General features: G+C 41.2%; 1 protein-coding gene across 1 annotated transcript in view; it reads right to left on the bottom strand.

Annotated features, from left to right (window-relative positions):
• HECW1 (HECT, C2 and WW domain containing E3 ubiquitin protein ligase 1) overlaps positions 1-23,314 on the bottom strand; it is a 281,613-nt gene that overhangs the window by 168,347 nt on the left and 89,952 nt on the right. Inside the window, exons 3-4 of the mRNA XM_080386066.1 lie at positions 16,035-16,359; positions 818-925 (exon numbers count right to left, since the gene is read on the bottom strand). Of these exons, the coding sequence (XP_080242192.1) occupies positions 818-925; positions 16,035-16,359 (433 nt within the window). The remainder of the gene's footprint in view (positions 1-817; positions 926-16,034; positions 16,360-23,314) is intronic.

The raw sequence follows: 23,314 nt of genomic DNA, 5'->3' as shown, positions 1-23,314 counted from the left end.
TGTCTTGCTATAGATCTCAGTCCTGTCTTTTGAGTACCCTATTTCTGTTCTCCAAAGATGATCATGAGTTCCATTCACACTAGCACATGGTAACTCTTCAAAAAGAAGAATGACTCGAATGGTCAGGTTCACCTTGGTCAGGGATGTGGGACAGCCAAGCTGGGAAACATCAGCTTGCTATATGAGGTACACAGTACTTTGCAGAAGCAAACTCCAAGTTTCTGTGTTTTGATTACTAAAGGGGTGGAAAAGTTACACTGCCATTGCATCAGATGCCCTGGGTAATGTATGAATACAACAAGGAAAAATTAATTTGAAATCAGTGCAACTTGCTGCAACTACATATTCTTATACTTTTATCAGTCTAGATGATGATCAGAACTCAATCCTTTCAACCTCTGAATCCACCTGAATCTGGTGGAAGCTGGGTGCACCATCAAGTTTTCCAATTAAAGGTCAGTGTGAATCTTCCTGGAGTGAGATTATGCCCCCGAGTTCCTCTTTTCCTTAATACTATATAACAGTTAATGCAGCTCTTTGCTAATGATATAGTCCAAATAACAGCCAATGGATTAAAACACTTCTTCATAACTGTATAAAAAATAGTATGCAAATAAGCCAGTGTCCGCAAAACCTATCTGCTTGCAGAAACTGTGGCTTTCTACTACCATAAAATGTTTCAAAGATTTTGGTAACATTTTTGGACTTCCCTAAAGGACGCGTTGGGCCTAAAAACGTTATAAGAACGACTTGAGCAGTTCAAAGATCTTTCTGCAGTGACTGAATTATACCATAGCAGGATTGGAGAAATACTTACGCTCCACAAAGTAAGAGCTGGCATCAATCTTCCAGATAATCTGACCACGGTGAGAGCCATTGACGCCACGGTTCTTGTAGTCCAAAAAGTTTTCAGACAAGACCTCATCTATAAACAAAGAAAAGGGTCTCAATCAAGCACCTGTTATGACACATGCACAGCAGAGAGTCAGGCTAAAAATACACCATTGGCTTCACAGAACATACTGGAGCTGCTAGACAGCTTGGCACCACATGTTCAGAAATTAGCTTTTTCATTTATATTTTTAAAAAGTGCAGCTCTTCTTAAAAATCACAGCTTTTCCTGAAATGTAATGTTAAAAAATACATCCCTACAAAATTATGAAAACAAAAATTGAAAACATCTAGCTTAGCATGGATGAACCCTTGCGCAATTAAACATAATTGTCTAGCTGTAAGAGAGAAGGTAGCAAAAAATAATCCTCCCTTTGCGCCAACACTTCCCTTTAAAAAGAAACCACAAAGAAGAGTTACAAGTAGGCATCTGTACTATGCTCACTTGTATTATGATACACGTGGTTATTTCTTGTAGCATATAGCAAAGGTTATTTATTTTTGAAGAATCCCACTCACCAGGGAGTGGGCTCCTGGCCTCCAAAACCAAATGAACTGACAACAGAACACTGTCACCCTCACAGTGCTTTGAGACACCTAGCAGCTATTAGACAACCAACCTGGCCTTCAAAGGAGTAATCCATAAAAATGAACAGCCTCCAAATTTTGCTGAAAACCAAGGCTGAGGAAGCAGCCGCCTTGCACGCATGGCTGCGTGTAAATAAAAGGTGGGTGGGCAGCAAGCTAAGGAGCAGCCTCCTGACTGTCCACATGGATACGTTTTTAGCCTGCTTCCAAGTTTCATTTCAAACTGCTTCTGCAAGCCCTGCGAGGTGTAGCAATGAGCAAAACCATTCCAGCCTCCAGGCAAGGGCCTGGTTCTCGACCTCCTTTTATCCAACAGCTTAAAAACAAGCCAGCAAGGCTGTGCTGCAACCCCAGGGCCACGCGCGCCAGCTTGCTAGCTTACCCTGGGCTTTCAAGCAGATAAAAAATGCACATATTGCCACCATACTGGGCTAGCACTTACCGGTTTAATCGTCTCTAGATACAAACGGCACAGCAAAAATAAAATAGACATACAGAGAGGTTTACAGCCCATCTGAGGGGAGTGGGCTAACAGGCCGTTGTCTGCAGGAGCCCAAAATGGCCACAAACTCAAGTAGCTGCAGCAGCGACCCAGGACGGGCCCGGCTGTGGCCTCATTGCTCCAGCTTCAGGTTTTGCATCTGTGCCCTGCTGAAGCAAAAGGCTCCGATCTCGACCTGCAGAGACCAGCCAGCAACCTGGATTTTTCCTCTCAGCAATAAGGACAGTTTTCATTTTCACAGAGGATGTACAAATGCAACCAACTCAACTTGGCTACAGAAACAATCCTGGGTGGGTGCTGAGGCTTGGTTCTGATGGCAATTACATTTGTTATCAGTCAACCCTAAAAAGATGAGGAAAAACGTGAGCCACTCAATCCAAGAGGAAAATACATTGATTTTAAATGCTGTGAAGCACTCGCTAGGTTTTCATGTAGGTCAGTGGGAAAACAAAGACGCCATGAAGCAACAAGGGACGTGGTGCCTGAGGACGGATTCAGGGCGTGACGGGGCAGCCCAGTGGACAAAACCCATGAAACTCAAAGACTAATATATTATTAATATATATACACATATGAATGTCAAACAAAGTAGACTTCTAAATCGAAGGAAACTACAATTTCCCTGAAAGACTAAAGCAGCAAGGAGATGCCAGTGTTGTCCCGTTGGTTGTACCTAGTTGTGCTCTCAAAGGAGGAAGGTAAGTGGGCTACAAACACTGAACTCTGGTGACAAGTTCTTCAGTGATTCATGATGGAAATCCTTTTAAAGATAATTATAAATGGAATGTTATCTACAATACATTATCCCTTTGCTGACTTGCTAGTTGTCAGTAATTATTTCACTAGCTGTGTTTCATGCTCTGTATTGAAATGGGAATCTTTCAACACATGTAATACACCTCTGTGGTAATCCTTCGATGGTAAAAACCTCTGGTACTATTTTTGCTCTTCCTCTGTACTTTACAGCTGGTTGTGTCTTCTTTTAAATGCCAAATCAGAAGTATAAAAAAGGGCAGATAAGTATATATGGTTGCTCTCAGAGCTCTGGGCTTACTAATGACTACCTTCAGTAAAGGACCATCTTAGATACAGATTACCCACACCATTCTGTGGAAGCAGGAACACTTAACATACCACACAAGGAGATTTAAACCTATGAACTGTCCCTTTTGCTTTGGCAGGGAAAACACTTTATGCTTAAAGGTAAGCATACACTGAAAAATTGCACTGAGCTGGAGTCTGGGAACCCTGCCCAGCCCCTCGTCCTGACAGGGCACAGATAGCATCTCTCGGCTCAGGCATGCTCTCTCTGGCTTCATCACTTGTTATGTTTATTTGTCATATTTAGTCTCTGTAAGCTGCTGGACGTGTTCCAATGCCTTCCATGTTATGAAGATATATGGGTAATTACCACTCCTCATGATATATTGTTTATAAAATACCATTCTTGCTTAAGAAGGCTTAGCTGAGCTAGACTGGACAGTCTTGCTTAAGAAATCACAGACTTTTTAGGCCAGCATTTAGTGGCACAAGAGACTCCAGAATCGGATTTAAAATGCTGTGTTCATACGTAGCATCCGTGAGGGCCAGCTGGCACTTCCACTGCATCGGCTGTTGTCTGCTTCTTGCAGCTGGCACAAAGGCAGCATGAACTCTGCATCATGCAATCTCTCCAATTTGACAGAGATGTCAACATATGCCCATACCCAAACCACATCACATCTCTATTGCGAGCTAAGCCAGCAGGGACGACTGCAGAAAGCCCTTTCCTCCTTTTTGTTGGAAATGTGCAGGAAGCCTGGAAAACCAGGCTGAGATAAAGGACCACTCTCTATCTGCATGTCAAAGGTAGAAGACCCTCGAAGGGAAAGGATAAGCAAGCCAGTCTATGGTTACAGCTGACAGGTAAGACCACAGGAAAGCTGGAACAAGCTGCTCCCACTGAGCAGCATCTGCATGCTGCCTCCTGCCAGAGAGGTGAGAGACAGGGGTGTGTGGGAAGGACAGCACCCACAGCAAAAGGTCAGGTCACAAAGCACATCAGCAAAGGGATACACACACATGGAGCTAGTCATGTGTACACAGTTTATGGACAGTGGCCACTGGTAAAATACAGGCTCAAGCAGTAGAAAGGATATTTTAATATGAGTTTATGGAGCTCTGCAATATGCAGGTCACCCCAAGCCGGAGCAGTGGAACCTTTAAGTATAAAAACATTTTTGTAAATGAAACACATTTACAAATGTCATGATTTAGAAATCTAGTACATCAAACCTTCTCACAGCTAGATGTAAAACCTGTCTGTCTCTTTTGAAAAGCTAGATACTTCACTCTTTCTGAAGAAATAAAACTCATTTTTAGTCCAGTAGAACTTCATGTTACTTGGGACTTTTAAGCCAGACAAATTTTAGCTCTAGAAAAATACATGCAAGTCCAGAAGGGAAATCTTTCTTTTTCAGTTTTTGAAGGTATGTATTTTTGGAAGGTGAAAGATAAGAAATAAACGTCCCCTGGCAAGTTAAAAATAGCACTAGTTGAAACTGGTCAGGAGTTTGGAATGTACGAATATGTCTGATTGACCTGTTGTAGTTGGCAGGTGATACTATTCCAGGTTCTGTTCCCTGAACATGGACATTATCCACGTAGCACACTGACAAAGAAAACTATGCATGTGAAATACACTGCTGTTTAGTGCACTACATATATGTACATGTGTGTACATATATTCATCAACATTCCTGCCATACATGTGAATAGACAATATGGTATGTTAAAGATTATGTGCAAAGAAAAACCAATTTTATTTTGTATTTCTACTGAGAATCCCTATAACAAAGGAACTGACCTTAAAAACATGTTGCATCTTAGTTCCTGAAGGTAAATGGTGAAATGCTTCATTTCACCTCCACACAAAACGAAGAGCAGAGTTAATGCTGCTCCCTTTCATATATTTCAGCCAGCAGCTAATAGCTTTTGACATTTTTCCAATGAAGCATTGTAATGCATCTCCCTCCCTCTATTTTTGAAATGGGATTAACCTTTAAACCAGCTCTTTGCTTAGCTGGCAATCCACTGCGCAGCCTGGGTTTGGCCCTACTTGGCCAAAAAGCCAACTCTGCAATTGCTCTCAGATCTGTGGCTTCATTCCCCTGGATGGTAAATGGCTAACTCTAAAAAGTGTCAAATGAGGGACACTCAGGATGTGCTGCTCTTTGAACATCATCAGCTGGTGCTGGAGATGGGGCAGGCATCTAAGGGAGCCAGCAGATGTTGCTGTCTGCCAGCCCTGCTCTGGGGCACACAGGGGTGCCAGCTGCCTCTCACTGGTGAGAGGGAAGGCAGCTGCAGACCTGCAAAGCTGCGCTGGGACGGGAGCAGCAGCCAGACCTCCCGCATCTCACACAGTCCCTAGAGGAATCAAAGAAGTGATGCATGACCAGGCACGAGGCTGCCAGGGCCCGAGCAGGAGGCAGAGGGACCAAGGCATGCTAGAGGCAAACATTAGCAAGTGCTTTGGGAACCAGCAGCAATTCTGATGGACTGCTTGTCCTTACAGAACCAAGGCTCCCAAGCACAGCCTTTAAACTGCTAAAAATATTCCGCGCTGTCACTTCCATGCTGAGTGATCCCAATATACTTCACAAGCACTATATGTAGAGAGATATAAAGAACCATGGCCACCAAAGAAAGCTACCTTTCAGATGAAAGACAGTAACCAATTGACGAAAAGCATGCTGTTCTTCAGAGGAATTAGGGAAAATGCTGATAAAGGGCACCCCTGAAAAAGATCTGTAAAAAACGTAATGGAAACTTCAAGGACTGTCAGCAGCCTACACTAAGCAGACAGGACCTCAGTATGTTGAAAGCTTGCCTGAAATTCCTGCAGAGAAGCAAACAGATAGTCAATACATCTTCCTCAGAAGGACCGATGGAGTTCAAATTACAAACAGCTGAGTAACCCTTTTGGTCAGTTTGGTTCTACTGAAGAGGTGAAAATGAAAAACCTACTCCCCTTTCTCAAACAATATTTTGCCAATATATATGATCAGCCTGTCCTTCCACATTCTCCAAGAATAACAACTAAAAAATTCAGAATAACCTGGGCTACCTTCAAGGAAACAAATAATTAACATAAGACAGGAACACAATGTCAGATAGGTGCCTGAACTTGGTACACTATTCTATTCTCTTATCCATCACTAATTTGATTTAGCACTACATATTACAACACTTGCTTTCTATAAACTTACTGGAATTATAGCATAAAAATAGAAAACTGCACTTCATGTCTTGATCCCTTATGAATAAGAAATGCTCTACTCCTGAAATTACAGAAGGACTTATAGTCTTTAGCTGAACAAATTCGCTTTAGCTTGAAATTTAAAATTGCTTTTGTCCAATAAGTATGGCTGACATATGAAGATAGTTAGCAAATGCTTTTAAGAAATTATTTTCTGTACAAAAAGGCCAAGCCCTGGTTGATCTGTTTTGCAGTTTGTATGGAAAGCTGCAGGAAAGGCACATTGTAAAGCATAAAATATTGACAAAATGGAATAATTTTGCAAGATAATACAAGAGTAAACCATGGATAAGCTTCCTATTTCTGATATTTCTTCCCTTACCACCCAATTTATCACTTGAAGAAGAACACAAAATGATGACAACAGCCTCTACAATTCACAAGTGCAGCTCATACTGAGCTCTATCAGGCCACGCCAATGTTTCCTTTTACAACCCTTTAGCATTGCAAAACCCAGCCTTTGGAAACCATGCTTCCAAAAAGTTGTACAATACAAGTGGTAATCATTCTGCAGGAGCGGAGCTATTACTGAGAAATACATGCAGAAGGTGCAGGTACCAATTTCTTATTTACAAAGATACCACGGTAAAAAAAAAAAAAACAAGTCACAAATAAAGGCTATCATTATAGGAGTCAATAGGAACGTTTCCACTGACTTCAGCAGCTACAGATCCAGCTGCATAATGGATCGAAACTTCACTGTTAATTCATTTGCCAATTTCTGCTGCAGACAACAAATATAGTGCAATTTACAGATAGCATCCTTCCTTCTATAGCTTCCTAAGAAGAAGTGTTCTGGAAAACAAGGGCCTATTCCTTCATTGGTGCTGAAAGCTCAGTCCTTGATCTAAGTGCTACGCATGTACTTTGTTTCAAGCACATGAACGGTTCCATTTTAATTCCACAAAAATTAACCCTCTAATCAGTTAAAGAAAAGTAAATTGGGAGAGAGAAATGCGAACAGTGAGTGAAGAACAGCAGTGAGAGGACAACATGGCAAGAGAAAGACCAAAGGAAATCACAGAGATAAAAGAGCATAAACTATATTAAAATAGGGATAGAGTTGGCAAAGTTGCAACAATTCTTGGTCACTGGGGGCAGAAGATGCTGTCCTAGGTAAAACTCCTCCAGGCACATGGAAAGGCAGGCATGGTGGGTTTAAAACCTTAACCATCTAGTCTGAAGCAGAATGAATTACACCTAAAACCCAAAGGAAACCTGTCTTCCAGAATCAAGAAGTTACAACTTTCAGCAAAACACATTTACCTTTGAACATCTAGCTTACTTTCAGCGCTATATATGATGTTATCCTTCACCACTTCAGCAGCCTCTAAATTACTGCTAGGAGATGTCATTCCGATGTTTCATAACACTGATACCAATTAAAAAAAACAAACAAGGCTGCTAATTACCGAGACCGTATTAGATCTTGGGGCTGATCTGTCTACAGGTTTTCAGAAGGCTCTGGATGAACTGTGCATCCTGTCCTTCCCCACTGTCCTGTCCACGGAGCTGACCGCAATGAGAGGCTGAGCTGTCACTTGAGGGACTTCCCTCTCCTTCCCTGCAACAGTGGAGCCTCTGGCTAAAAGCAGAGCTGATGGCAATGGGCGCTATTCTTCCATGGTATCCTTGAGGTGTTTGGGATCTGTGCTCCAGCACAACCCATCACTCATCTATTTCTTCCCAGTAACCACAAATCTGCTGAAAGACAGAAAGAATGAGGAAAGAAAGAGCTGAGCTAGGGCTTGGCAGTAACAGCTTATAGGGGCTAAAAAACCCACAGTAGAATTTAGGTTGTGGAGGGATGGGCATCTATCTAGCAATACTGGTGTCACTTGGTACTTACACACTTAAAAGCGTGATAGTATTCACATAGGTCTCATTGTTACTTTGGCTATGCCTGTCCCACTTCCAGATTTATTTTCACCCCTGCAGCAGATGGACCACATCTGGGGTTTAGTACAGCAACAGCTATACTTCAGCTATGCAGTGCACAAACTTCTCCGCAATTAATGACATCCAGCTTGCACACAGAACTGAAGATGAGAGGGAGGAATCCAAATGAAGATGATCACGACTGCCTCAACACACACTGAAAAACTGAATATAGGCAATATGTGGTGAGGTACAACATGGAAGACTTTTGTTTGCTTGGTTTTAATATAACAACAGTTCCAAAGTTCTTGTAGCCAGTGGAAGCCTCCCCATTAATTACAATGCAATTTTGAAAATGAGGATTAGGAGAAAACAGTGCACGCAAGAATTTGCTAGAAGATGTTAAGATAAGAGATGCTGCAGACCCAAGGCAGTATCAAGACATGATATAAAGGGACACAGACAAATCTGAAATGTGAACAAGGATGACATTTGTCCAGGTTAACAATGTTCATTAAATAGGGGGGAAATAATACGCAGTATTTGAAAAATGGGCTTACAGAAATGTTGAAAGATGTAACAGACAGCAAATTAGACAGGGGTTTGTGATGTGATACAGCAGCAAAAAAACCCCACCAACCCAAACAACTCAGATGTGTGCACTGAAGCACCACAGTGCAAAGAATCTCTTGAGAATCTGGGGGTGATTTTATCTGAAAAATGGTATTCAATTATAAGCCTATTATAAAGTAGATCTTCACTGAAGAAGAAATGTCTTTCAGGCTGGAGAGATCAACGGATGAGAAAGATTACAAAAGTAAAGGCATACACAGTCATTACAGTAGTTGTGAAGGGCAGCATAGGAATATTCAAATTTTATGAACAGCGTGCTTTAAGTGTTACAAACACTAAGGAGTGGGAATGATTTAGTTTGGTTGAGAAAATTAAGAGAAGAAAAACATATGCTGAACTTTCAAAATCCACATGGCTAGCTTGACAACCTCTACAGAACAAAACTTTCTGCTTTAAGCCTTATACTGTCAAGAATTTTATGTTTCTGCTGTCCACTGCTTGTGCTGTGATTGATTCTACCCAATGGTCTGAATGTGCTACATGGATTGTGTTTATTTTGCAGGACTGAGGCCAAAACTTGGCTTCTGGTGCTCCAGTATCCCCCCCTGACTGATTTCTTCAGGCACGCTTTAGTGGGTGATCATCACTGGCTTCGTTATCAGTCTGGGCTATATATAGCAATATGGGCACTCCTTGCACAGCACAGAGGCAGTTTTATGCACAGGCATAAGGACCCTGGAAATCACTGAGAAGGCATGAGGCTGCTGTACTCCTTGTCTGCATCATTTCCCTTTCCTGATATTCAGCATGACAGCTGAAGTGGAAAACTCTTTTTCACCCATTCACCTAGAAAGAGGTTCATAATACCATTGCTGTTATTTTATGGAGAAATACTAAACGAAAATTGGAATCTTTTAGCACACAGTAAACACCTCCACCACATATTAAAGATATTTAAGGAAAAGAGCGGGCAACCAACAGGCTTCTTTACCATGATTTCTCTATAAGACCGTAAAGCACACCACCACTACACTAACCCCTCTACAGAAGCTTTTTGGTGCATTGCTACTAACAAAATTGCCACCACACAAATGACAGAGGTGAACCTTGGAAGCACTGAAAGAGAGAAATAGGTCAGAAGCCATATGCGTTGGGATTATCCAGAGATTGCTGCGTTTAAGCGTTGACTGTATCTACTTGTAAAGGCGTGAAACACAGGCAAAAGCTCATGGTGTTCGTGTCACACTTGGTGGGTCTGGAAATGGCGTATCTTAGTTTCATCTGGCTGAAGTGGTCCACCAGGTACAGAACTGGGAATGGCAAAAAGTGACTCAGCCTGATAAAGTGAAGTCCCTGTCACTGGATCCAAGCGCAGCCAGGTGAAGGGAAGCCAGGTTGGAACAAAGTACTGATATCGCTGCACTAATATATCTGCCAAGGCCTACGACACCTAATACCCTCTCTGTTCAGCATTGGTGCAGGCTTTCTATTGGTTTTTTTTAATGACAGGTTTGCTCCTCTGACACTTTTTGTTCCTGAAATAAATAATGCTGTGCTTTGAGAAAATTGTCTGGCCAACGGGAAACTCTGCTAGTGTTTTACAGAGAAAGCAGAATTGCAGGTGTCCAACAAAACTTAACCTGCTGAGGTGATCACAACCAGCCATGGTCACCATGCCCAGCCTAGTGAGGGACCCAACTCCAAGATGACCTACTGAGGAGAAGCCTTAAAGATCACAGTGAGGTTCTTTTCCAAAGGCCATACAATGACTGGGAAGATGGGTAACCCCAGGATCCCACAAATCCAAACATCAACAAAATTCACTCCAAGCAGGCACACTGTGAGGAGTTTTGTTTTACAGATGCCTAAATCTGAAGCCAAGAGGTGAAGCAATCATCCAAACACACAGAGCAAGCCTAACTCAGGGATTAAATCTAATGTGGGGACCTGCAACTCCTAGCCTTATGCATGTTACTGCTTCTAACGTTTCCATCTCTGCTGGCAACATGTGAGTTTCTGCTTGTACACATTGGATGTTTGGTAAATTAGCTGTACAAACAAGTTCTGATCCAAGCAGATCTTCCCACTTGCTTCAATGGACAATACAGCAACACAAGGCCCTCTAAGCCTAAAATCAACCTGTAAAGTTTAAACAAATGTTTAAATGCCTATTAACCAATAGCTTTAAAAATTAGATCTGTCAGATCACGGTGAAATACCTTTTTGGGAGAGAAGTAACATCAAAGGCTGAAACAGAGGAGGAAAACATACTACTTTAAAGCTAAACTTCAGTCACTAATAACATCAAGACATTCCTTCTTACATAAATTTGAGAAGAACTACTTTGCCATCAAGAATTGTACTGTCAAAACACAGTACATGAAATCTGACGTGTACCTAGGCTGCTGAGAGCTTAAGATTGGTGTATGAAGAAAGCTTTAATAAATAGCCTTTAATAATGTTTTGCTTTCCCATAAGGAAATGCTGGGGTGGGGGGAAGTCTACTGCATATGGGTAAGAAGAGTATTAACGTTAGCCCTGATAAATTCCCGACATCAGAGTGCACAGACACAGACACTGGAGCAAAGAATTCTTTCAAAAGCCTGGTTCAAACATTTCTCATTAGCTACTCTACGTCAGATATGGAGATGATGACAGAAATGAAATCTAGTAGCAGCTAAAATGCTACTACAGTAATGATAGCTCTTTATCTACAGGCAGCCACCAGCAGCCCATATTAATTTTTCTAAGAGGCTTCATACTGTAGCAAATAGCAATACAAAATGAGATAACAGAAAGAGAACACTTTGTACTGCAAGTATTCAATCTGTCTCACAGCAGCCACTAAATGAGTTCTCAAAAACAAAAAAAAACCCCAAAACAAACAAACAAAAGTAGCACAAACACGCTATCTTCATTATCCATAACTTTGTTTTGGTTTCACTTTTTTTTCCCATGTACATTTCTTTCACACACAGGTTTTCTGCAGAGAAAACTCTGACATCTAAATAGCTGTGATATTTAAACTGGAGATGTGTTATGTTTTAATTTCTCAGAGAACTCTTTTTGAGTGTTTACGTATATTTTTGATTGTGGACATGCTTCTGAAAGACTGATGATGTACATAATACTAACATTCTCTTGAGGGAAGGGAAATGCATATCTCAGGTAAGTTGTTATAGAATTTATAGGTTCCTCTGAATAGCTCAGAGCTGATGCATAGTATATACCAAAAAGTTAGGACACCTCTAGAGATCAAGCTTAGCAGGAGTGAAATCTAATTCCTACCCCGGAAGGCACAATACATCTTAAACACCCAGAAAGTCTTGTTCTCCCAATTCCCACATTTTTTGTCTGTGCTTACCACAACTAATCTTAAAACACACTGAAGTAATAAAGTCTATATTTTAACAGATATTAACTGTTATATAACTATATTCTCCCTTCAACGAAGAAGTTTTTCTATGGCCCTTCAACAGGGTCACGTAGGTGTGTACGGATGCTTTCATGCAGCTACAGGGTGGATATAGTCAATACTATTTTTTTTTGCCATGAGACACATGACAACCTTTTTTTTACAGTTTTACAAGAGACTGACTGGCTGCTTAGTCCATTTCCTGAGACCATGAGGAAAAGTTAACTGTAACAAATTCTAAATTCAGCTTTTACCTGCTTCTGCAAGGACTCTTTCCCAGTTGGCCATCCTCAGGAATGTGCACATGAATTGAAGAGGAGAAAACCAGGGATAAAATAAAAGGAGCTGTGGGTGCCTCGCATGAGGAGCAAACAGCCAGAATTTCCATGCATGGAAGACTCCCTTAAGTCTTCTTTTAGTCTACCTAAAATTTGAATAGTGCCCCAAAATGCTCCATGGTATTAAAACATATGAGATACATGCTTTTTGCTCTTTTTCTTTTGGAAGCCTTTTATATCATCTGTATTTTCCCAGACTTGGAACATCTTTGTTCGGAAGCCTGCAGTTTATTGGGTATCATCAAAATTTTAGTGATGGTAGTGGTGGTGAGAACAGACTAAATTTAATGCACTTCAAAACCAAGACTCGTATAAAATTATTTGGAGATATTTCCTAGAACTCTACAATGGCAATGATTAAACTTTTCTAAGGTGAGAGCTGCCTTCTGTTCTTCTTTTTAACAAAAGTCCCAGGATACCCAGGATCTCCCACACAACAAATAACAAATACCAACTCTAATGTTTCCACACTGAGTTTTAAAGAAAATCCACAACACACTGCCTAATACCTCAAGGATGCAAATAATTTCTCATCCTTCTCAAGACTCATCACAATATTACATAATGCTATGTTCAAATCTTGAATTTCACCAACCCGAACAATCATGAAAAGTATTGGGCTGTATCCACAAGTTTCAGACGAACACTAGAGTGACCGGCAGCAATGCGATAGTTAACAGTTTTGCCATGCAAGTGTTACTAACAGGCTTCAACACTAATCCTCTATTGAGCAGACTGGGAAAAGCTCATAGCTTCTTTGGTTCTCTTGTTCCAGTCTGGCTGCTATTTCAAAACATAGTCCCATAACAGTTTACATTATGAAGGTCATACCCACAAGGTCAAGAACATACCCTCTCTAAACAGGAGTGCGGGCTCATAAAATCTATGGAAATGCACGCACAAATCTAAGCCATTATAGATGTCTGGATCTCCCACCCCTGCGGACTGGTGAATAGCGGGTGCACCAGTGTTTCGCTTCAGGTCAGAAGCATGCTTTTGTAAGGACCCTTCCAATTGTCCCCACCAGACTTGTGTGGTGATCTTCAGGCACACAAACTCAGTTCTGTCCTGGTGAAGCTCAAGTGAAAGATGCACTATGGCAACTCAAGGGCATTTGGCCTGCCAGACTGAGACTGTTCTAAAGCAAGCCACTGACATGCATTCCGCAGATAGCTGCTTCTACACACCCATTCCGACCGGTTCCCCCTACTTTTTTAATGTGAATATAGCCATAGTGCCAGTTACCTTCCTACATTCCAAGTGTTTTCCACACCAAACCTAAACTCAAGTAATCTTTACAGTCTCCCATGTTCTTTCTTTAAGGGAACCTAAACACCAAAGCTCACCTTACATTGGGTTTTGGGAGGGAAGGAGTGGGAAGAGGGGAAGGAAAGCGAAAAAAGGAATGAGGGGTGCTTCTGCCTGCTATTTCCTCACTTATTTACACTGGGAACCTGAGAGGCTGCAGACAAAACACCTTCAAAGACACCAAGGATCAACTGTTGTTTTCTTGGGGACTGGGCACACTATTCATTATCCATTTGGCAGCAGTATTCCTTGGAACAAGCCACTGACTATTGCCATTAACACCAGGCATTCAACCGGCAGGGGCAAGGATACACTTCATGATTTGCACTTCTAATTTACTGGAGTGTCTGGAGCAACATCCTGGTTGATACAGTAAATTAAGCAGGAGTAGCAGATCTATTTTGTCCAGTTAAACTTCTATGTACTCAATTCACCTATAAAAAAAAAAAAAATTAAGACTGTGTTTTTGCAGCCCTTGATACCACGCCTGAGCCATGAAACCTGACTGAGCAAGTTCATTCAATGTGAAACAGCTCTATGCACTTTCTATTGACTCCAAACACCCAGAAGGTATGCTTTGCCTCTTTTTATTGAAGCAATACAGTCCTTCATGAGTCACCTACACTGCTGCAGAATAGGCTTAGAGTATTTCTTAGTGCCTAGCACTGGAGGCTGCTGTGTCTTTTCATCTGTCCCAGTAAAATACTCAACTGTGAACTTAAATGTAAACACATGTAATTCTGTTAAAGACCAACAAAGCAGACTGCTTTCGGAGTATCTGTTTTAAATCTAGTCTCTGTTTTCTTCCTAAAAAGATTTTAAATTTCAGAAGCCTTTTTATTTTCAAAGCAGGATATTTTATGAGGTTACTCACAGGAACAAGTAACACAGCCCAGTTTACTGTAACCCCCACTCCTTTCTCCCAACGTCCTAAATAGCCACCCTCATGTTCCCCTTCCCCCAGTCTCTCCAATACCCTGAATTCATTTTCCAGTGCCTAATGCCATGCTCCCAGGGTTCCTCTACATGCTCAGACCTCTCATCCAGTACCTTCTCCCATCCCTTATGCTGCCAAGATCTGCGCTCCCAATATCCTGAGCACGTGATGCCAAGCCTTCCAGTTTTATTCACTGAAGCACGTAAGTAACACCATAGCTCCCTACAGTGCCCCCTGTGATTGTCCCAAAGGCCCAACAACATCATATGCTTTACTTGATTTTGGTTTGCTATCTGGGCAAGATGAAACAGTGCTACTGGAGCTAAAATGCCTGCTTAATGCTAGGTACACTAACAGGTAAGAGCCGCATTTTACCAGTATTTCTCTTTGTAGGGGCGTGAATTTGAGTCTCTCTCCTTTACCAAGTCTCTGGTTTTCAGAACTTTACATTTTTAAGACCTCTAATCCATAGAGGACTGTGTCTGACATTGATTCACCATGTTCAAAACTTACCAGAGGGCAAAGAGTTAACACAGACTTCAGTCCAGGCAGCAGAACTATTTTGAAAAGAACGAAACCAGGCTCAAAAAATGTTAATTTTATACTGAAATGAAACAATCAGGTATAAGTGGGTTGAAACCTTTTCTTATTACTCTGTGTGGGGCTGGATTTACTAGATGGAGATGCCAAAAATATGCTCATGTACATGCCTGAATACAACTTCCAACACACTCAAAAAACCCCCAAAAACAACCACCACCCCGCCCCCCCAAAAAAACCAAAACCAAACCACAAAACAAACCAAACAAACCAAACTTTCTGGGACAACTCCAGACTGCCTCAGTCTATAATTATTGTTCATATCAAAATATCCTTTGGCCATACAGAAAAAGGCATTCTGTTTCATGTGGTTTTTAAATGATTGATATTCTTGACTTGTAAAACCTCTCATCTGTCACAGATTATTCAAAGACTCATAAAAGGAAACCCTGAAAATATTATGCTGTCTTTATACAGAGATATTTTCCCAAAAATCCAAATAGCTTTAAAACGTAAATATCTTGAAATCGCAAGAAGCTGTCAACAGAAAGCCTTCTCCTTTTCTGCTGAAGAAAAATCAAGTGTCAGGACTGCAACCAGCAATTCAGGAGCAGGAAAAATCTTGTAATATCTAAACCCACTTAAAGACTGCACACAATGGAACCGTACCAGCTCACTATTACCGTTATCCTATTCTACTCTAATGCTTACAGCTTAAAAAAAGGAGCAAGAAACCCAAAGGGGAAGCGGTAAAAGGGACTCACCTATGAGATACATGCCGATCCAGTCCCCCGCATCCACTTCCTCCTTTATATCCCAGTATATCACTAGGTCCTGCGAATGCCCGATGGAGTAGTAGGAGCTGCTGACCATCAGGGTAGACCGGCTGTCTGAAGTGACAAGGTCCGTGTCACTGGTAGACCTAGGAATGGTGACCGTCTCATGGGAATTGTTCCTAATATCCATGTTATGGAACTGGTCAGGGTTATAGCTGTATCTGAGAGGCTCTTTGCACCGGCGCCGATTTTGTGAGTTCCTAGATGGAGATGCCATGGCTGCCAGGCCCAGGAACCTGTTTTGGTACAGATTCTGTGAAGAAAAAGAAGAAAGGATAGTATTTACAGTATTATTTATTTTTCAGTGATCTCAAAGCTCAGGAAAAGCAGTATATCATAATGAGAAAGTAGCACATCTTTTTCCATTTGGCATCGCAAAAAGGGCATGAAAAGGTGTAGCAGAAAAAACAGCGCTAACCAGTCCATAATTCTTACCATGAAAACAAGTGTAAGAACAAGCCTTGCACCACCAAGCTCAGCCACAACTGGCAGTGTGTGAGGAAATAGTAGTAGCTGGGTTCCTCCACGTTAATGCATGCACTCAGGCACGAACCTCACAACTACCAAACTGCTAGAGAGCCATTATCTCTTAACATCAGGAGACAGTCTTCCTACTTCTGACACCTGGAGTTAAGTCTTCTCCCCAGTAATCCTTGTTACATTTGCAAAGGAATCTTTCTTAAAGCACAGTTGCCCCAGAGACCATATACCATCTGGAGAGACTGATTAGCGATGAGTAAGAGCTCTTCCTCCCTGCCGGAGATCTGAAGACTGAGAGTCACGAAAATGGAGTTATCCCTGTTACCAAAATAGAGACATCTTCACCCAATTGTAAATACACACTAAGCATTGCTGTGTTTCTCAGTACGGCTCATAGCATCCCATGCTACTGCTCTGCTCCATTTTTTGTAGTAGACTGGAGACACTATGCACACCTGCTCTGCTCTGGTAGGAATCTGGGAATGCACTGGACATTTAATGGCAATCAAGAAAGTTACTGCAGAGTAGTTATCACCCCAGCAGCTGAAAAATAAATTTCAACCTATCCTCCTTCCTCAAGACAAGTGGAGTGACTTGTACGAAACACACCATGATGCGTAAGTTAAGAGCTCTCGTGAGTTAGCAGGTGAAGACTGCTTAAGTTATGACTAGGTTAAATTTTGATGTGAAGACAAGTTCTGATACTGTTCAAAATACTGTTTAGTCTTTACTTCTGTGCTGTTTGTTTTTTCCATTTTCCTTCCCAGCTTTCCCTATTCTCTCCCTGCAGCTCTGCTATTTCAATCACTCAGCTTTTCATTATTCATTAGCCTTCCATTATCTGTCTGTTGCCAACCATGCTGTCAAGTCTGTTAGATATAAAACCAGACAGCTTTCCAGTACGCTATGAAATGCTTTTCACATGATCAGAAATCAAATCATCCTTTTGAACTCAAACAAATTAAGCGGAAGAAAAATCATAGCTCCTTTGTCCAGCCAAGCAGTTATTTAACCCTGGCTTTATTAAGGCTATGGCAGCACAGAAGAACAGTAAGCCCTGAAAAACTAAAATCTTCTTTTGGTTAATACCAATTTTTGTGGAATAATCAAGAGATGTGTTATTGTGCCTTAGGATCCTGTTTTACAAAAACTATACAGAAAACAGAAAATTCAAGTGGCACATTTGTACCCCCAGAATATGCTGTCACTTTGCAAACCCTGCCCTACAACGCTCACAATCCATTGACCCAAATCCTCACTTACTGCATTAAATAGGGTTTATAAGCAAAAATAGCTTCAGCAGGAATGCACACCTTATAGTAAGTGCAGGCAAAATTGAAGCTAATAATGCTAAAGGTTACACTAGAGATACCGGAATAGAAGGAGGAAGGAAGCTTGTGGGGGAATGAAGTGCATGGTATTGCATTTGCTATGCATCTAATTATGGTTTTGCTGCTTCTTTTCTTTTTTCTTTAACAGTTACATTTATTCACTGTTTGAAAAGAGTTCGCTTCATAGTCATTACACTATTTCCTGTAAATGGAAAATGCATCTTTTTATATCAAAAAAAACGCCTTTCCCATGCTCTGAACATTTTCTAATCTGGGAAGCACTCGTGGACACGCACAACTACCACGCTATAGTCGGTAATTTAAAATCCATGGGCGTTTCTGTCACTATAGGGAAGAAGGCATCTGCTGTTACAATGGTACCCAAGACAACTACTGTTGGTTTTATAATGGCGAGATAGCAACACGAAGAACTTCAAGCCCACTCCTCTGTATTGGTCCATATCATTAACACAGGCTCCTTTGTTCATAGCATGCTACCCAAAGGCTACTTCAGTTCAAAGGCAGAAATTTTTATTTCTGGTGACAAATTACTCCAGGGAGTAGTGGTTCTGCAGATACTTTCATTTTTGAATGTTAATGGATGTAGAGTATTAATTAACTGCATAATTTCAAATTAAATTAAACTTATACATTTGATTTTTCCAGCTTCAGCATGACTTTCAGCAGTTTTAATGAAAATGGTAAATCCATCATTATGTTCTAATTCTGTAAGTTCCCGTTATCCTGTATGTTGATGCCAGTAGAACAAATGGAATAATCTGAAAGCAACCCAGAAGACCACATTCGCCAGAAATCTGAGCCTCTCTTACTTCCAGCATCGATTCTCCATAAATACATTAGTCTGCAAAAAAAGACAATCCCCAAATGGAAAAAATCCCAAACAAATGGGGCAATAGTCACACATCATTATCTGGATTAAATAATGGTATCAAAATACAAGCATGGCTGTACGAATAAGCAGAAAAGAGGTTAGGAAAATTAGTTACTTGGTATCTTATTACCAGCTTTGCATGTTTTTCCATGCAGCTATCTAAAGCATGCTCACAGACCCCAAGCCCTGGTGACAGAGTCCCAGACATAATGAGACAGCTTAAAAAAACCTGCAGACATCTTCTCAATGTCTTCTGGAAGCAAACTGATCCATCACAGATACCTAGCGCGCATATATATATATAAAAATAACCCTTTTTTAGGGGCTTGAGATTGACATTTATTCTCTGTATCCCTTTGCAGAGGTGTGTACAGTATACACGCTATGCTATACTCTCACTTCTAATATACACTGTAAATATATTATGAAGTGAGAACAACAAATGGTCAAATATTGACCCAACAGCACAACAGATCAGTTGTCAACAGAAACAAATCCCTCTTCATTCCTGGCTCAAAACTGGCACTCCATACCTGCTTCTACAGCCAGTCTTTCCAGGCGTGTTTCCACCCATCGACTCTTTGTACCAAACCACCCCCAGACTTCCCTTTCCTACCACTCCCCTCACTGCCTGTATGATGGTTAGCAGTGAGGAGAGCCTTTGCTGATCAAGGTGTCTATGCATGTAACAGGAAAGACGGTTTTCTCCTCGCACCTTTTAAGCCTCTTGTCTCCAATTATCAGATTCGGTTGTAAAAGGGACACACTTAAGTACATCACACATATGTTTTTTTCAACATGTGAGCTCAAGTTTGTCCTGAGCTGAGGGTGCCAATACTGCTGCACTGCTTGGCTACTTCCTATGTCTGAAATTGACTAAGAGGACCAGAGGAATGAGGTGACAAGGACGTACGATATTGCTGTTTTATCAGAGACATCCAGTTTCTTTAGTTTTCAACACCTGAAGCAGCACATATCAAGATCTTTCCCTTTACATTCCTCATTTAGACATACATAATATGTAATACAACATACATAAGTACTTTTCCGTTTACTGTATAGAAGACAACTTTTACATTAATTTCTTGTCAAGAAATGGAAATAGCACTACTGGTGGAAAAGGCATAGGTTTTCTACTGTTATCAGCTACTCTAGCATAAATAAGCATTTACTCCAATAAACTTAGTTTGCTTGTGTTTTGGGTTTGGGGTTTTTTTATATATATATCTCAAAAATAGTCCTTCTCCATTCAGATAGCTATGGCAACAAGTATTTAGATATAAAATATTAACACACTGACCAACACTAGCCAAAGGGACATTGCTCCCCTCTCACTGGCACTCTCTCTGCTTTTCGTAAAGTTCTGGAAAGCTTTGTCTATAAAGATCAACCAGCCACATGAAAGTCCTCACAATGAGAGTTTTGGAGGATTAACTATGAGAAAAACCTGCCTCTTATTTCTGGCACTTAGTCCATCTAATGAAAACAAACAAAATTTATTTAGGGTATTTCCCCCTGCCCCCCCACCCCACGTATAAATGCAACTGCAATCCCTAACAAGGAAAAGTAGGAAGGAGCAGCCAAAACAAAATGACAGATGGTTTATCCGATTGTAAAGAAAACTGATCTCAAAAATGTACTCACAAAAAACCTGTAATCAGTAAATATCAAGAAAAAAAATCTCTCACAGATTTTCTTCCCATGTTCTCTCCCTTTCACATTCACAACTCTCTCCTTGCCCAATTGCTGTTCAGCAGTGGGACAGCAGAGAACTGCTGTCATCAATGCCTTTTCTTTTACCACCTGAGAAAACTGCACCACCTCCCTCGCAGAGACAAGAAGAATCCTCTGGCTGGAAGGGCTTCACACCATTATTGCTGGCTAAATTTCACCAAAGAATTCAGAGCTGCCATGCAGCGACTTCCCCTAGAGAGCTGTAGGGCTTAATATTAGAGTTGGTTTTTGGTTTTTTTCTTTTTTTGGCAGGGTAGGTGGTGGTGGTGGAATTAGCGGGATTATTTTAAATCATGCCAATTGTGATCTAAAGTACATGATACTTTAGCAATAATGAGATACACCTCAGGCTAAGCATCTGCAAGGATCCAGTTCAGTTCTCTGTTCAGACAATTAAGAGCTGTCTTTCAGATACTTGGACTGACACCAGTTACCTCCCATCACTGCTTTGTCAGAGATGTATTTGTGCAGGTCAGGATGGAAGTGTGATGGACTTTTACTGTCCATACCAAAGATACTAAATGACTAAAATACAACCCATCACTGGAGGACTGGCAGGTGAAGAAATTAAAGGGAACAAGGTGACAATATCAGCCAGCATGACAGTGGGTTCCAAGTAAGACACATGTAGTCATTCAGATATCAGCAAGCATCATCACAACCAGAATTTCATGGGCAAGTACTGAGAAAGATAGTGAGATAGCTTTGTATGACGGGAGGCTTGGGACACAGCACATTTATCCATCTGAAAATTTACTAGGCCAGTAGTCAAGTATGATATCAAAGGCAAATCAGATGTGGAGTCAGTCTCTTGGTTGCTCCACCAGAGATGAAAGTTCTCCTGATAAGCTTTTAGCCTTCATTTGCAAGGCTTATGTGTTTTGTAAAAGATATATAATAAGGAGCCAAGACAGATTAAAAAAAAATATAATTAAAAAAATTAGGCGAGCCTAGTGAAAGTGGTAAGTTAGGACAGCAAAAGTCTTCTGACCAGCTTTCAGGAAAGTAGTATCATGTGCATCAACAACGATATTGTACCAACAGAAATATAAGGTAGTAGCAGCCTGTATGGAAGATTTAATTAGCTGGGTGAGACACAATATTAGAAGATCTTAAAAACTTACATCACAGCCCAGGTGTGAACACCCAGAGCAAAGTCCTGAGGCTGGGCCAGAAAGACGAGCAAGAAAGCAACAGTGCCCACAGTCATCGGAAGGTGATGTGATGGGACTCGGCAAGCCACAGCTTTGAGGCAGACCTTTAATTTGAAGGTGAGCCTACCAAACAGGCTTTCAGTATGTAGAACTATTTTATTAGAGCATAAATAAGGATCAGCTAAGTTCTGAAAGACAGGAAACTCAGGTCTATTAGTTGGAAGAGTAAAGAAGCTGGGTGAAAGCAAAAAAGGTATGAGAATGAATCTCACTGCTGCTTCACACAGAGCAGGACTTTCCCCTCCAGCCCTGCTCTCAGCCCAGCAATATGAAATACTTCCTCCAAACCAATGCTCCTGCTTTTCATAGCCCTAAAAGACTTGATGTAGGATCTGTTCCCTGTTCTTCCCAGCAACTTTTACATCTTTACTCCCACTGCAGGCCTACTGCCCTCGATCTCCCCATCTGCTGCCCCCATCCATAGCCCAAAGGGTCCCCTCCTAGCCACCACCACCCAGCACCTTTCAGGGAAGGTACGCTGTCCCTCTGTCAAACTCTGAGCCACGAAAATGTAAATAAACAAGACGGATTTCCTCCTTTTGGCTAGGGACAGTCCTCTTAACACAGCATGTGGTACCTGCACAGCAATTCGGCAGTTACATTCTCCATCACTCTGGGCGCAGCACAATTGACTATATAAAATGCAAGGCAATGCAGAGGTAAGAAGAAATACAGTACAAAAGTAAACTGTAATCGAGCTGACAGTTTCAGCTGTTGTAACTGCCTCCCATCAACCTGCTCCCACCTATCACAGCTATTTGTTTATCATCATGTAAGAAAAATCCCTTTGGACATTTGAATTTTGGAAGAATTGTTGGTACAACTCCTAGCACAAAGAAGATTTTTAAAGCATAGCTTACAGTACAGCCAAATCCAGTAAACAAGGTCTTATAGTGCAAGGAGCTATACAAAAATCTTCTCCAAATGGTTCAGCATCTGACTTGCTGAAGACACAAAACCCAACATGAAAATAATCAAGCTTGGGATCGGAGAATGCTATGATGCCAAAGGATTTAGAAAGCATGGAGAACTTTGTAGGACTGAGCCGGTTATTTGACAGGCACAGGAATGCTTTCCCAGAGCTCCAAAGGAATCATTTAATAGCACAAAGGAGTCACAGGCTTCTGTGGTCTACTAACACCCCTTTCCCTGAAAGATATTGCAGAGCATATAGATGAAACTGCTGCTCTTGGGAAGACTGAAATGAAGGCTGCAAATGTTTCAGAGGGATACAAGACATAACAACACTAAAACACTTTAAGTGCATTTGTCTTAATGTCGCACATCTCTGGCACTATATATATTTATGCCTATAATAAATGCTAATCGGAAATCAAAGCCATTATGCATCAGCAACAGGGCAAATGGATGTTATTAGGTAGTTAATTTTTCCATTTCCTGACCTTTGTGTGTTTGCAGCCTAGCTGTACTGCTATGTTAATGTATCCTTTTACATTTAACTTCGCTTCAGTGATGTGCAAATCACCGCACAAATGAGAACCAAAATGAAAGAGTTGGCCTCAAGGTCAACCCAGCAAAGTTTGGTGCCGGTGTGTA

Source organism: Falco punctatus (assembly GCF_963210335.1).
Source record: "Falco punctatus genome assembly, chromosome: 4".
Classification (NCBI taxonomy): domain Eukaryota; kingdom Metazoa; phylum Chordata; class Aves; order Falconiformes; family Falconidae; genus Falco; species Falco punctatus.
Note: the sequence above shows the minus strand (reverse complement) of the source record. Positions and strands in the feature narration are given on the sequence as shown.